The sequence below is a fragment of the Nuphar pumila genome, chromosome 15 (genome assembly GCF_984573655.1).
Source record: "Nuphar pumila chromosome 15, dmNupPumi1.hap1.1, whole genome shotgun sequence".
NCBI classification, from domain to species: Eukaryota; Viridiplantae; Streptophyta; class Magnoliopsida; order Nymphaeales; family Nymphaeaceae; genus Nuphar; species Nuphar pumila.
This window is the reverse complement of record NC_143263.1, coordinates 37,912,527-37,925,941: the sequence shown is the minus strand read 5'-3', so window position 1 is coordinate 37,925,941 and position 13,415 is coordinate 37,912,527. Positions and strand designations below refer to the sequence as shown.

The window sequence follows — 13,415 nt, the reverse complement described above, 5'->3', positions numbered from 1 at the left end:
ACTTATGCCTAAATTACGGTGTTGTACTTTCTTTTCTATACTAAATGAGGTGATGAACAGAATCTCAAGCATGCAGAAAAGTAATCAACTTTTTGACACATCAAATGATGGAATCAGAAAAAACTTAAAACATGAGGATTCTCAATCCGAATATTATCTTTTCAGATCATGCTTTAGTTCAATAAAAAAAGCAAGGATGACAAAGATACACTGTAAATACGAGATGCTATCACGAATATAACAAACAGTCCAGATCTAAAATATCTTTCGATTAACAGAGATTGTCGGCTATTTTAGATTAACATCAGTATCGATTCAGGAAAAATCATAAACATGAAAGTTTAAGCTCTAGGTGTTAACTTTCCAACATGTTATAATTTGCAAATTTCCATTCAGCAAAAAAATGATATGATAAAAATACGGAACAGTAGCAGTGAAGCGATGCACAGGACAAAACTCTGGTCTTGTTCTATTGACTGAACCTTGCCAGGGATTTTAGCAGCCTAAAAATGATGCTTCAAGAAAAATAGTAAACAACAAACTTGAAGGGGAGGATTTTCAACAAGCTAAAGATCACTCAATTTGGACCAGTATCTAGGGCGATACGGTCAAAACACTAGGACTATGTCAGACAGACCCGAATGCAGAAACGATTTCCTTAGCAGAAAAACAAGTTTCAGCAAAACCCAAACATACATCAACAAAATGAGTTTCTGAACAACCAAAATCACATGAAAATTTTCATTAACACTTTGAAAATAGACTCACAATCTTGAACAAGGAATCTAACAGTCGATAATAACAAATACACAAAGAACACAAGATAAAGGTAACAAGTTCAGAAAAGTGTTATCTTGTTTGCAGTAACAAGATCAAAGAACACTTCAGTACTTCCACGAATGCAACCAAAGCTCACACACAACATCCCTCACCCAAGCTCGTTGCTTTCACAAACCAAAAAATCTCTCTTCCAAAATTTTAAACTTTTTCAAATGAATGAAGACTCTCCCTCATGGTCGACCCCCCTAGCATTTATCAATCATGGGGAAGGGTTCTCATAAAGAGAGAAAACCCTTCCCCAAGTTGGGGCTCTACCAAGGCTTGACTAAGCCATTTTTAGCATGAGTGAATTAAAGCCCTTCAATAGCCATATTGACTTTCAAAGTCAATATGGAATTCAAATCAGGGCCATGGATGTCCATGCTAGGTGGCACCACCCATGGGGTCCAACGAGGTTTGGATCTTGTGCAAGATCCAAACAATGTTAAAATCCGAACCCACAAGCAAAAGGATATTAAAATTAAATGTAATAAAAAAAACTACTCTTAATCCCCATACACCCTCTAGTGCTACAAACAAATCCTATAAGACACTAGAACTATTCAGATCTATAGAATCTGGCACCTAAAAAAATAAAAATAAAATAAAATAAGAAAGAAATGTCACTATGATTCCAAGCTTGTTTTCATGGAATCAACACATCCAAAATGTAATTATCGACGAACAAGGGCTACACTGAGGATCTAATTGGACCAGAAAGTCATGCATGCGAGTGGATCACCTCGGGTAACGATGCCCGGATCAGGTCTAAGAGTTGGATTTGGATCCAACTCGTCTTTAGTGCTCTGCTCATCTGGATGTTGTGCATTAGAGATAAGATTTCATATGCCTTCAAATTGGACATTGAATGTACCAACAATGATGTGGAGTATGAAGCTTTAATCCAAGGATTAAAGATCTTGATTGAATTTAAGGTCAAAAGGGTACATGTAAAAGGTGATTCAATGTTGGTAATCAAGCAAGTCACTGGGGAATGAAAAACCAAGCAGAAAAGGTTAATTCTTTACACTTATTTGGTTTTGGATCTAGTCAATAATTTTGATATTATTGAATTCTCTATTGGAAAAGACAATAAGCAATTTTTCGACAGCCTTGCAAGTCTCACTTCCATTATTAAAGTGAGGCAAGACCAAAACTCTGAATCATTTTCAATTGGATGGTTAGAAAGGCCAACATGTGATAAGAGAAAATATAAGTTTTGAAGAGGTCAACAATCAAGGGCTACAAGATGGAAAATGGTGGTTCCATGACATCAAAAACTTCTTGAAAAAATAGGACCTTTCCCGAGAATACCAAACCCCGAGATAAGAAAAATCTTACAAGACTTTCTCAGGGATATTACCTTTTAGGTGGAGTCCTATACAAAAAGGGGTGTATCCCAGAACTCCTTAGGTATTTGGATAAAGGGAAGGATCAAAAGGTTTTGAAAAAATACTATAACATGATTTGTGGTGGTCACATAGGCATTCAAATGATGATCAAGAAAATTCTCAGGTCAGTATACTATTGGTTAATCATGGATTCCAATTGTTACTAATATGCCAAGAAGCATGGAAAATGTCAAATTCATGGTCATGTCATTCATGCACCTTCATCTGAGTTTCATTCTGTCACATCCCTATGGTCATTTTCTATGTGGGTGTTTGATGTCATAGGTCCCATTCATCCTCATGCATCCAAGTGGGTTGAAGTTGATTATCTAACCATAGTCGAGGGTCAACATGTTGCATCATTCATTAATAAAAACATAGTATGTCATTTTGGTGTCCCCAAGAATATTGTGAGTGATAATGGTTCTCATTTCAAGAATGAGAAAATAATGAAGACGTGCAAGAAGTTTAGCATAACCCAAAATTTCTCAATCCCATATTACCTCCAAGGTAATGGTCAAGTTGAGGCACCAATAAAACCATCATTTGCATCATTGAGAGAATTATAGAAACAAGTCATGATTGGCATGAAAAGTTGCATAATGCATTATGAGAATATTGCACTACTATTCACACCTCTACGAATTCCACTCCGTTTGAGTTAGTGTATGAGATCCCAAGCCGTTTTGCCATTGAAAGTGCAATTACCTTCTCTTAGGATTGCAGCAGCCTTAGAAATGTCCTTAGAAACCCAACAAAAACTTAGGTTGGCCGAGTTGGATCTCATGGATGAGAAACGACTCCTAGCAGCTGAGCAATATTACATATTATACAAAATATATTTTTTATATATTACACTTAATAGTTTATATTTTATGCGTTATTCTTTTTATATATCACACTTACAACATATTATACACAATATATATATATATATATATATATATATATATATATATATATATATATATATATATATATATATATATGTGTGAGCTCTCCTCAGCTGAGCTGAGCCGAACACCCTGTGTTCGGGCTTTTCTCATTTAAGCTAAATGAGCTGCTTGTGGCTCGGCTTGCCAGATATACCAACCAATCATGAACGAGTTCGTAATGAGCCAAACCGAGCCGAATCACGAGTTGCTCGGTTCATTTACCAGCCGTATTTGTGACACATCAACGTTGTCCAAATTGATTATATGAAGTTCTGAATGCATTTTCATTATCAAAACCAAAAGACACTATGACAAATCCATACAAAATGGTGATGCTCAATGGATTCCACAAAAAGCATCATGCAATCTCTAAGCTTCACTATACAAATGAACGTAAAAAAGAGTAATAGAATTACTCCTACATTTTCTGATACAACAAGATACAGTGTCCTTCAGGCCACCAGCTCTTCATCCGTTACCGAAGCAATCCATTTTACAATTACTTCAAGTTTGTTTAATACATATAAGGACTCTTTATCTTCTCTCGAAGTTGAAAGCCTTAACTGAAAAGGCAAAGACAAATGCAAAAAGCAATGCAAATCCTACAATCACTACTGACACCACACCCAAGAAGTTGTGACGGAACCCAAAATAGTCTCGTATGAATTCCTCCACGGTCATAGTGTTTGCTGTGTTGAGCACTTCTAGATTAGTCTTTACATCACCGAACTGTGAAGTAACCAGCCCATACAAAGTCCAAGAAATAGGGCATGCCCAATAGTACCACCTCCACCACACTGGCATAGACTGAAAAACGTAAAACAGGCAATTTAGCAACACCATTATAAGAAATATCTAACAGCCAAGGACAGTGCAGATGATCACATACCGGGCGTGGGATGAGGAATCCAGAAAAGAGGTTCCAAACTGTATAAAATAAAGCAGACACAATGGATGCAATGTGATGATTGGGAGTCATTGCAACTGCCATCATTCCATAGTAGGTGAAGTACAGGAACGTGAAATTCATGAAGAATATATACCAGAAAAACTTGGCAGCAGTCCATTCAAATCCTATCATTGCATATACTATAACCCCATAGACCAGACTTTGAACGAAAACATATGGTATTTCAATAGCAGCCTGCAAATACATTCCAATGTTTATTAGCTGTGGAAATACAGAGATAATATGTTCTTATTGTTAGTAAATATGACCAATATAGGGAGTCTTATGAATTAAAAGACAGCAGTTTACCTGTGCAAAAGCATATGGCAGTGCTGAAAACATTCCAGCAGCCCTCTCCCTATAGAAGACAGTTCTTTCAATGGCTACAACTGGTTGAACAGATGATCCATTGTTTATACCAATGAATAGAATGGCAGCATACATAGAGCCCATCGCGTTGAACAGATCCTGTTGCTTACTCCTGTGAAGAATATAAAAATCAGATATATATACTCTAGTTAAAAAAATTTATTACATAAAATACATTGACTGATTGAAGCAATTTCGTTATACCTTTTCATGCCAAGGTTCCAAAATATAGCCCCAAACATCAAGGCTATGATGGTTGTGAAGAAGAACCGTATAGCTGTGTATGGAGGGTTACGCCAGTAAGACCAGTGCTGTTTCCATAGACATGCTAAACACTGAGTGATGAAGGACTGCGAGTACTTTGTTGGGAAGTAGAGATCTTTAGAACCAGGTGGAGGTAAACTCAGTTCATTTATCAGTGCTCTGTTTCTCCTGCAGAAATCAGAATATGAAATTTTATTGATGTTTTGTACAAGGCATATGCTTAAAACATGAACATAACGCCTCATGTTGCTTCCAACGTGACTATTGTGATTCACAGCAAACTAATCCATATCATAGACAGACATAATACGAAGCATATAAGCAAGAGTATACTCACTGATACAGATTAGAGTTTCTGTATATCTCAGCAAAGTCTACATCAAGAATGTGTTCTTGTGCTTCTGATGTCACATCCAGCATCCATGTTGCTGGATTGTACCTTTCTTTTATCTTGCTAACCCCATCAATTCCCTAGAAGAAACCACAACTTCATTTATCTTATGCACAAAGCAGAAGAAACAAATATTTGGCCCTAAATTGGTGTGCCTCACCTCAAAGTATTCTATCAAGTGACAAGAATGCTGGCCTAGTGGACCTACATATATTTCCTCTCCACCTCGCTTCATGAGGAATAGCTGAAATAAATACGAAAAGTTGTTTCAAGTATGAAAGAGGGTCAGTTCCCCACACACGAAAGGGTTTCACAGTAATCGTCAAGAAATCACAGCTAATATGCAGCTACTACTTGCATGTCCTCATTTTGGTTAGTTTCTTAACATAATGCTTTGATGTCATTGTGAACAAGGCACGAAATGTCCTCATTCAACTGTATCTCACCTCATCAAATGCTTCAAATATGTCAATACTGGGTTGATGAATTGTACAAACCACCGTTCTTCCTGTATCAACTGTGTTTCTCACTGTTCTCATCACAATTGCTGCAGCTCTGGCATCAAGTCCGGAGGTCGGTTCATCCATGAATATTATGGAGGGATTGGCAACAAGCTCCACAGCGATTGTCAACCGTTTGCGTTGCTCGGTTGAGAGCCCATTTACACCAGGTAACCCCACAATGGATCCCCTCAATGATGTCAGTTCCACAAGTTCCATAACCTCCTCAATGAATAGCTGCACACATTGATCCTTGCAGTAAGATAGGAAGCACATTTTCCAGATGGATACTACAAGTGAAGATCATTCATGATGCACTTGACAATAATCAGTTCTAACCTTTCTTGTAGCAAAGTCAACTTCAGGAGGTAAACGAAGCCACGCAGAGTAGACAAGTGATTCATAGACAGTAACATGGGGAGAATGGATGTCATTCTGCTCACAGTAGCCAGAAATACGGGCAAATGTTTCCTGCTTCTTTGGATAACCTGATATTTTGATGCTTCCCGTGATATATCCACCAGTTTTTCTTCCTGCTAACACATCCATTAATGTAGTCTTGCCGGCTCCACTTACACCCATCAAGGCTGTTAATACTCCAGGTTTAAAAGACCCACTTACACCCCTCAAAAGCTCTAACCTGTCCTCCATAACACCTCGGGCTTTTATTTCCTACATATTTCAAATTTCACTCAGAAGATGAGTTCTGATTAAAAAGAAAAGGAAAGGCACTCCAATCACATAATATTTTCAGAAAAATTAGCTTTACCTGTGGCATGTCTACTGAGTATCTGATGTCATCAAAGGTGATGGATAGAGGTGTAAATGGAAGGACCATTCCTTTCTTTTTGCTATTAACAGATGCAGCAATCGATTTTGATTGAGCTGGAACAGAGCCAAGGGACAAATTGATATTTTGTCAACTGATCATAGAAAGCAAATGGATGTGCTGCCAATTAAGAATAAAAGTCTGGGATTGATCGGAGTGAGATTACCTTCAGGGATGTTCCTTCCTTTTGAGGATAGTTCCAAATTTACATTTTCACCAGACAAATTAAGTTGTTTCTCCTTTAATGCTTCTTCAGATATAACTCCTTGTGATTTTCCAAAAGCTGCATATACGCACCCATCATGTTGCCAGTCAAATACATAACATTAAGGACATGTATCCTATAACAGAAATTAAAACTGGAACTTATGTTTGAGATAAGTAAGAGCGACAGTAAACAGTCCATTGAAGAGTAAAATGTATCCAAAGAGTGCACCAAGTCCAATCCAATACCAGTATCCTTGATGAAACATTCCACGTGCTTCCAAGACTGACAAGCCCAGTGACACATTTGAATTCGGTAGAACCTACAAATCAAATCGATTGAAGATGAAATGCAATTCTCAAAGCAGCCATGATATGCTTCAGGATAGGATCAAAGACTTACTCGTCGCCAACTATTCCCATGGAATTCATTCACAGAAATGGCATTTTGCCCATACATAAGTGGTGAAATCCAGTAGCCCCAGATCCACCATTTCTTAATATCATCTGTTGCATATGAATAAGATTCACTAAATAACTATAAAATTTAAGAAAATGCTTACATCTTAATAAAGAAGGATGCATCTATAAGAAAAGGAAAGAAATAGAACAACCATATGGTAGCCTTACCCTTGGAGAGTATGAAACCACCAAGAACGATAATCACAAGCATTGCGAAGGATCCAAATGTATTTGAAATAATCAGGTCACGGCCCAAGGAAGCAACTAAGCGGAAAAGACCAGACGCCATTTGGTTAATTGCTAGAAGTAGAAGCAATTGCCTGAACATCCTGTAGTTACAGCACAGGAAGGTGCTCATATTAGATCATTATGAATTGAATTGCTTCATATTCCTACTAAGAGAGCAACTCATTTGTTTATTTGGGTCTTTATCATTTCTTGTTCACATAGTACTGTCTCTTGTATACAGAAAATGTGAAACAGGCCATATGTTTTAATCACATACATAAAAAATCTTCAAAGAGAAAATGTCTCACCTTTCAACATTTGGATCAAAACCATGGTTGCCAGTTGAGGAAGCGGGAGCGGGAAGCGATACGGGAAGCGGGAGCGGGAAGCGAGGCACTTTCAAAATTTTAGGAAGCGGGGAAGCGTGGGACCACTTAGGAGCGATTCGGGAAGTGTCTCGGAAGCGACCTAGGAAGCGTCTCGGAAGCGACCTAGGAAGCGTCTCGGAAGCGAGGGGGAAGCGAAAAAAATAAAAATAAAAAATAAAAAATACAAAAAATTTAAAAAAAACAGGGGAAGCGAGGGGGAAGCGAGGGGGAAGCGTGGGGGAAGCGTGATGGGAAGCGCGCTTCCCATTAAAGGGAAGCGCGTCCCCCATTAAAGGGAAACGCGTCCCCCATTAAAGGGAAACGCGCTTCCCAAAAAAGGGGGACGCTTCCCCCCACGCTTCGGAAGCGCGACGTTCCGCGCTTCGGGGAAGCGCGCTTCCGAAGCGCGCTTCGGGGAAGCGCGCTTCCCCTTTTAGCTAGGCGCTTCCGGTAACCCTGATCAAAACCCACCACATAGTAAGTCAAAAACACCCATACAGAAGCCTCAGCAATTGATATTGGAATTTTAGTAAGCCATGAAGGCAGTGAATACGTCCATGCTGGATAGAAAAGCAAATCTCTTTGCTTATAAAAGACAGGCAGTTTTGCAATTGTCATAGAAAGCTCAGCAAAGCTATTTAACATAATTGTGATTAGCCCAAAAAAGAGAGCACCCAGATAAATCCCTCCATCATTCACTGTGTTCCGATGCATCTCAGTTCGTAGGAAGAGTGTCATTGTGATAAAGCCAAGGACTAGAAGCTGTAACAAAAATTAAAATATATGAAAGGATTGAGACATGCAACTCACAAAAGATCTTTAAAATATCCTTCAGAAATGGGGAAGACATCTATCAATACTCACTTGCATCATTTTGAAAATATAGACAAAAGAGTTCCTCTTCATTAGCAGAACTTCCCTTGAGAAGCATGCTTTTAACAGCTCCATCTTGCTAACACCATACTTGGACATTGTTAATGCAGCAGGATGATTCTTTCTCTTGTCAAATTGTTTACGAAGTTCAGCATCTAGTCTCTGTCCAATGTAAAATTTATGAAATGCCTCTGCAAATTCTTTCACGGGTATAAATCTGTAAGTTTCCTCATTATGCATCCAGTACTGCCTCTGATCATTACGGGACGTGACCTAGTAAATTTATAGTAGATTACACCATCAGAACATAACATATGTATATATATACATACATATATTTATAGATATTGGTAATGATAGGGTGCTTCCAGAGCACCTACTCCCACATAATAAAAGCTTTAGATTTTCAAACTTCATGAACTTTTTTTGTTGATCAGACCAGAGTTACCGGAAGCGCCTAGGCGCATGGGGAAGCGCGCTTCCCCGAAATGCATTTTGGAAGCGCGAAACGTCACGCTTCTGAAACGTGCAGGGAAGCGCGCTTTTTTTTGGGAAACAGGCTTCCCATTTATGGGAAGCGTGCTTCCCCCACGCTTCTCCCTCGCTTCCCCATTTTTTCATTTTTTTTTCCTTTTTTTTTGCTTCCCCCTCGCTTCCGGTTCGCTTCCGAGACGGTTCGTAATTTTCTTCTAAGTCATCCCACGCTTCCTGCTTCCTAAATTTTTGAAAGTGCCTCGTTTTCCGCTCCCATTTCCTGTATCGCTTCCCGCTCCCGCTTCCTCGACCCTATGATCTATAAGCGTTATTTAGTAGAAAACAAGTTTTGGATCATGTGATTATAGCAAACATGTAGGTTTTTTAAGACCTTTAAAAATCAATGGCTCACAATGAATCAAAATTTCATGACTTAAAAAATCCTATTTTTATGTCCAAGATCCAAAGCATGATTCCTATCAAATAAACTATGTTGAGTACATCCATAAGGTCTGATTGAGAAGATACAACCGACAACTATGATTTCTAATATGTGGGAGTAGGTGCTCGCAAAGCACCGTAGCATTACTCTCTCTCTCTCTCTCTCTCTCTCTCTCTCTCTATGTATGTATATATATATATATATACATACATATATATATATATCAACAAAAGGAGATATATTTATTTCACATGTTTATATTTTCAGTTATAGGAAATAGAAGAGGTTTTGTCAATCATGGAATCTCACTAGAGCTTACTTCTTGTAGAAAATCTGCAGCACCTTTCCTCTCAGGACACCTGAAGCCCATAGATTCAAAGAACTCAAGTACATGCTCACAAGGACCGTGGTATATGATGTGCCCATCAGATAGAAGAATGATGTCATCGAACAGGTCATAGGTCTCTGGTGCTGGCTGTAGCAAGGAAATAGCAGCTGTACCACCAAGAATATGAACATAATGTCTGATGGAATTCACAATTCTGTAAGTAGTGGAGCTATCTAAACCAGTTGAAATCTCATCCATGAATAGGGCTCTTGATGGTCCGACCACCATCTCTCCTGGAAAACGATCATGAATTAGCTACCATCGTAACTGACTATTTCTTACATGGAAAGGTACTGACTATTTCTTACATGGAAAGGTACTGACTATTTCTTACATGGAAAGGAAATTACTTAGATAATCATACACCTTCAAAGTATCTTAAATTAGGCCTATTCTTTCTACCTGTTGTTACACGCTTCTTTTGTCCCCCAGAAATTCCTCTGAACATTTCGTCTCCAACCATGGTGTCAGCACATACATCTAGACCTAGAACCTGGTATTATAAACAATTTACCAAAATTTGAGGAATATAGTTCGTCATGCAGATTACAAGAGAAAAATTCTTAGTCACCCCGCCTTTAGTATATAATCTGTCACTACATTGGCCTTTTGTCCTTCCAGTGATGCAGCCTACAACAGGTTGAACATTGAAATTGTGAAGATCTAAGCCTTGATAGAAATTTCAATATGTATTATCTCCATTTAAATGGTCAAGAGTTGCACATGAAGTCTAGTCCTTTGGTGATTAAATTTGAGCTGAGATATAGAATGATACTTCTTGTGAAACCAAGACAGCAGGAAAGCTAACAAAAGAAGCCAATGGGAAGAGAAAATTGAATATGATTCAGATGGGAATACTAAATGCAGGCAGACTAATATGAAAAGGGAAGACACAGAATGGAAAAGTAAGAGAACTCCTGTTCATAGAAAACATAAATATAGATAGACATGCTGTGAAATACACTATTTATGCGTCCTACCTTCATGAAGACATCAAGATCAGGATCTGGCTTAATATTGGCCGCTTTTTCCCTTCTAGACAACTCTTCCAACATATCTGCCTCAACAATAACACAAAAGAAATTCATAAAGCTTCATATATGAATACAACAACTTAAAGAAGAAACAAGCCAACTTAAACCTTACCATAACGTGAACCAACTCCTTGACATCTAGCAGAGAAAGCTAGTGTTTCCCTGACCGTCAGTTCTCCAATGTGGAGATCATGCTGGCTAATATATGCCGAGGTTCGCTGAGGAACAAACTCTTCCATCCCATGTCCATTATATGTTATTTTTCCAGAAGTCTAATATTTCAAGAAAATTGGGTACCCATCAGTTTTGGAACAAGTTTTACCAGCTAATGGTATGAAGTGAAAAACTGGGATTGTTGTGTTAGTACCTTCAAACTTGAATCAAGCTTTCCTGCCAGAGCTAACAAAAAAGTGGTCTTCCCAGAACTTGGTGGGCCCAAAACCAGCGTCATCCTACAAATTATAGGCTAGCAAGTGAATAATTCTGACACCAAAAACTTCTGATGAGACAAATAGATTGGTTGCTTCTTTACCTTTCAGGTCTTATGATTCCACTGACATTGTGAAGAATGGACAACGGTTTCTTCTTCTTTGGAAGAATATGGAGGAAGTTCATGGAACCCTTTACCATGCAAAATTAAGAAAATCGGTAGGTCACTCGTCTAGTCCGTCCCTTATTATCTAAAAATTACAGGTTGGTGCAAATTTATAGTTACCTCCAGCGTGTTAACAATAGAATTCAGCAAAGTGGGCAGTCCTCTGCTACCAACATAAACTTCTGCATCAACGTTCAATTTCTCGAACCGGACTTCGATCTTTGGCATATCAATTCCGACTCTAAAGCCCCACGGCATTAAAAAGCAAAAACACCCATTAAAATACAGGACATAAAGGACTCATTTATAATACCAAAACATCCAACTTACAACAATCTCATGAATTACCGATCGATTCGTTGTCTGAGCATGACAAGGAACTTCTCGTTGTCTTCGTCTGTCACTCTGATGAGCCTGTCCAGCAAGTTCTGCCTCTCCTGAAGCCCAAGCTTGAGGATATCCACTTCTGTGAGGCCTTCACCTTGATGCTCACTGAGGATCCCCTTCCTGATCCTGTCGTAAGTGGGCAGCTTCTCGAGGGCTGCCCACCTGAGCGCCGCCTCCTCATCCTCTTCTCTTGAAGACCTGGAGAAGGCACCACTACCACTGTTCCCCCACATAGCAGACGGCTCCATTCCTCTAAGACTCCCTACTCTGTAAATATCACCGCTTGTCTCCATTGGTCTTGCCCACTAGGAGCTCCAATCTTCTAACACTCACAAACCAAGTGTCTATACGAAGTGAGAGAGAGGGGGGGAGAGAGAGTTTGAACTTAGTGACGATGAAATCTTGGGTGGTGCCAAGGAGCGTGAGACCGTGCTCCCATATTTATATAGGGCATTTCCTGTTATGGCTTACTTTTTATATAATATTCCATATCAGAGCACTATCTTTTCAGAAATTTCCGATACAGACTATTCTTTTATTGACAATGGTCAAAGAAGGACCTATACTAACCTTTGCAGTTTTTATTTTTTCTGAGAATGTAAGTTACGGAATGTTGGGCTGCCAAGAGACATCATATTCAAAAAATGAGATGCTGATGCTTAGATGGATGTGTGAAAATACAATAAAAGATAAGATTCGGAACGAAGAGATACGTAAGAAGTAGGTGTTGCACCCATTGAAAATAAGATGCGAGAGAATCGTTTACGGTGGTTTGGACATATTCGGCGAAGGCCTAATGATGCTCAAGTTAGAAGGTTGGAGAAATGGGAAAATATATTAGTTAAAAGAGGTCGGGGTAGGCCTAGGAAGACTTGGATGGAGATGATAGGAAAGGATATGAATGCTTTGAACCTCTCCGAGGACATGGCGTTGGATAGAAATGATTAGAGGAAAAGGATTCATGTGGAAGACCCAAAATGAATTTCTTTTTTGGTTCATATCGCTGACCCCAATTGTTTTGGGATGAAGGCGTAGTTGTTGTTGTTGTTTTGTTGTAATGTAAGTTACCACAGGTCCCTTAACCTGAGTTACAGTTCAACTCAGTCACTTAACCCGAATTAATAATACCTTATAATATAAAAAATGGCCTTCATTTCTCTAGTCACTGTCTCTTATATATATTGTCTTCAGTAGAGACAGTTATGTCATTTTATTTGTTTCGAAGGGAAATCATGTGATTTTCTAGTTAATGCCAAAATAAAAACTCCTTACACACTGTCACAAAGACACGTGGACACAGGGGACGCGTGACACACAAGCTCAATTTGTTTTGAAAAACAGGACACGAGGAAAATGGAATGTTCTTAATTTTTTAATAAAAAAAAACATTTTTAGATTTTAATATTAAAAATGGTTTTTCATTGAAAACATTAAAAATATTAAAATAATATTAAATTATTAGCTGTATGAGTGTCCGTGTCCACATGTCCGCTCGTGTCATGGGGGACAGCGC

General features: G+C 38.6%; 1 protein-coding gene across 1 annotated transcript; it reads right to left on the bottom strand.

Annotated features, from left to right (window-relative positions):
• Positions 1–3,568: 3,568 nt before the first annotated feature.
• LOC149815166 (pleiotropic drug resistance protein 1-like) lies at positions 3,569–12,285 on the bottom strand. The gene is made up of 24 exons (XM_089988484.1): positions 11,864–12,285; positions 11,636–11,756; positions 11,453–11,541; positions 11,288–11,372; positions 11,033–11,192; positions 10,867–10,943; positions 10,463–10,516; positions 10,289–10,379; positions 9,818–10,119; positions 8,574–8,855; positions 8,155–8,471; positions 7,282–7,442; positions 7,055–7,158; positions 6,818–6,974; positions 6,614–6,730; positions 6,388–6,503; positions 5,958–6,290; positions 5,565–5,855; positions 5,279–5,362; positions 5,065–5,198; positions 4,668–4,895; positions 4,404–4,575; positions 4,035–4,289; positions 3,569–3,952 (listed from the first exon to the last, which is right to left on the bottom strand). Exons 1-24 carry the CDS (start codon positions 12,193–12,195, stop codon positions 3,680–3,682), a joined length of 4,335 nt encoding a protein of 1,444 aa, XP_089844610.1. The 5' UTR covers positions 12,196–12,285; the 3' UTR covers positions 3,569–3,679.
• Positions 12,286–13,415: the final 1,130 nt, after the last annotated feature.

Excerpts from the sequence above, each read along its gene's own strand:
- LOC149815166 (XM_089988484.1), bottom strand. The coding sequence starts at position 12,195 with ATGGAGACAAGCGGTGATATTTACAGAGTAGGGAGTCTTAGAGGAATG. Across the intron at positions 5,363-5,564 it reads TATTTGAAGCATTTGATGAG|CTATTCCTCATGAAGCGAGG; the intron begins GTGAGATACAGT and ends TATTTATTTCAG. Across the intron at positions 5,199-5,278 it reads ACTTGATAGAATACTTTGAG|GGAATTGATGGGGTTAGCAA; the intron begins GTGAGGCACACC and ends GGTTTCTTCTAG.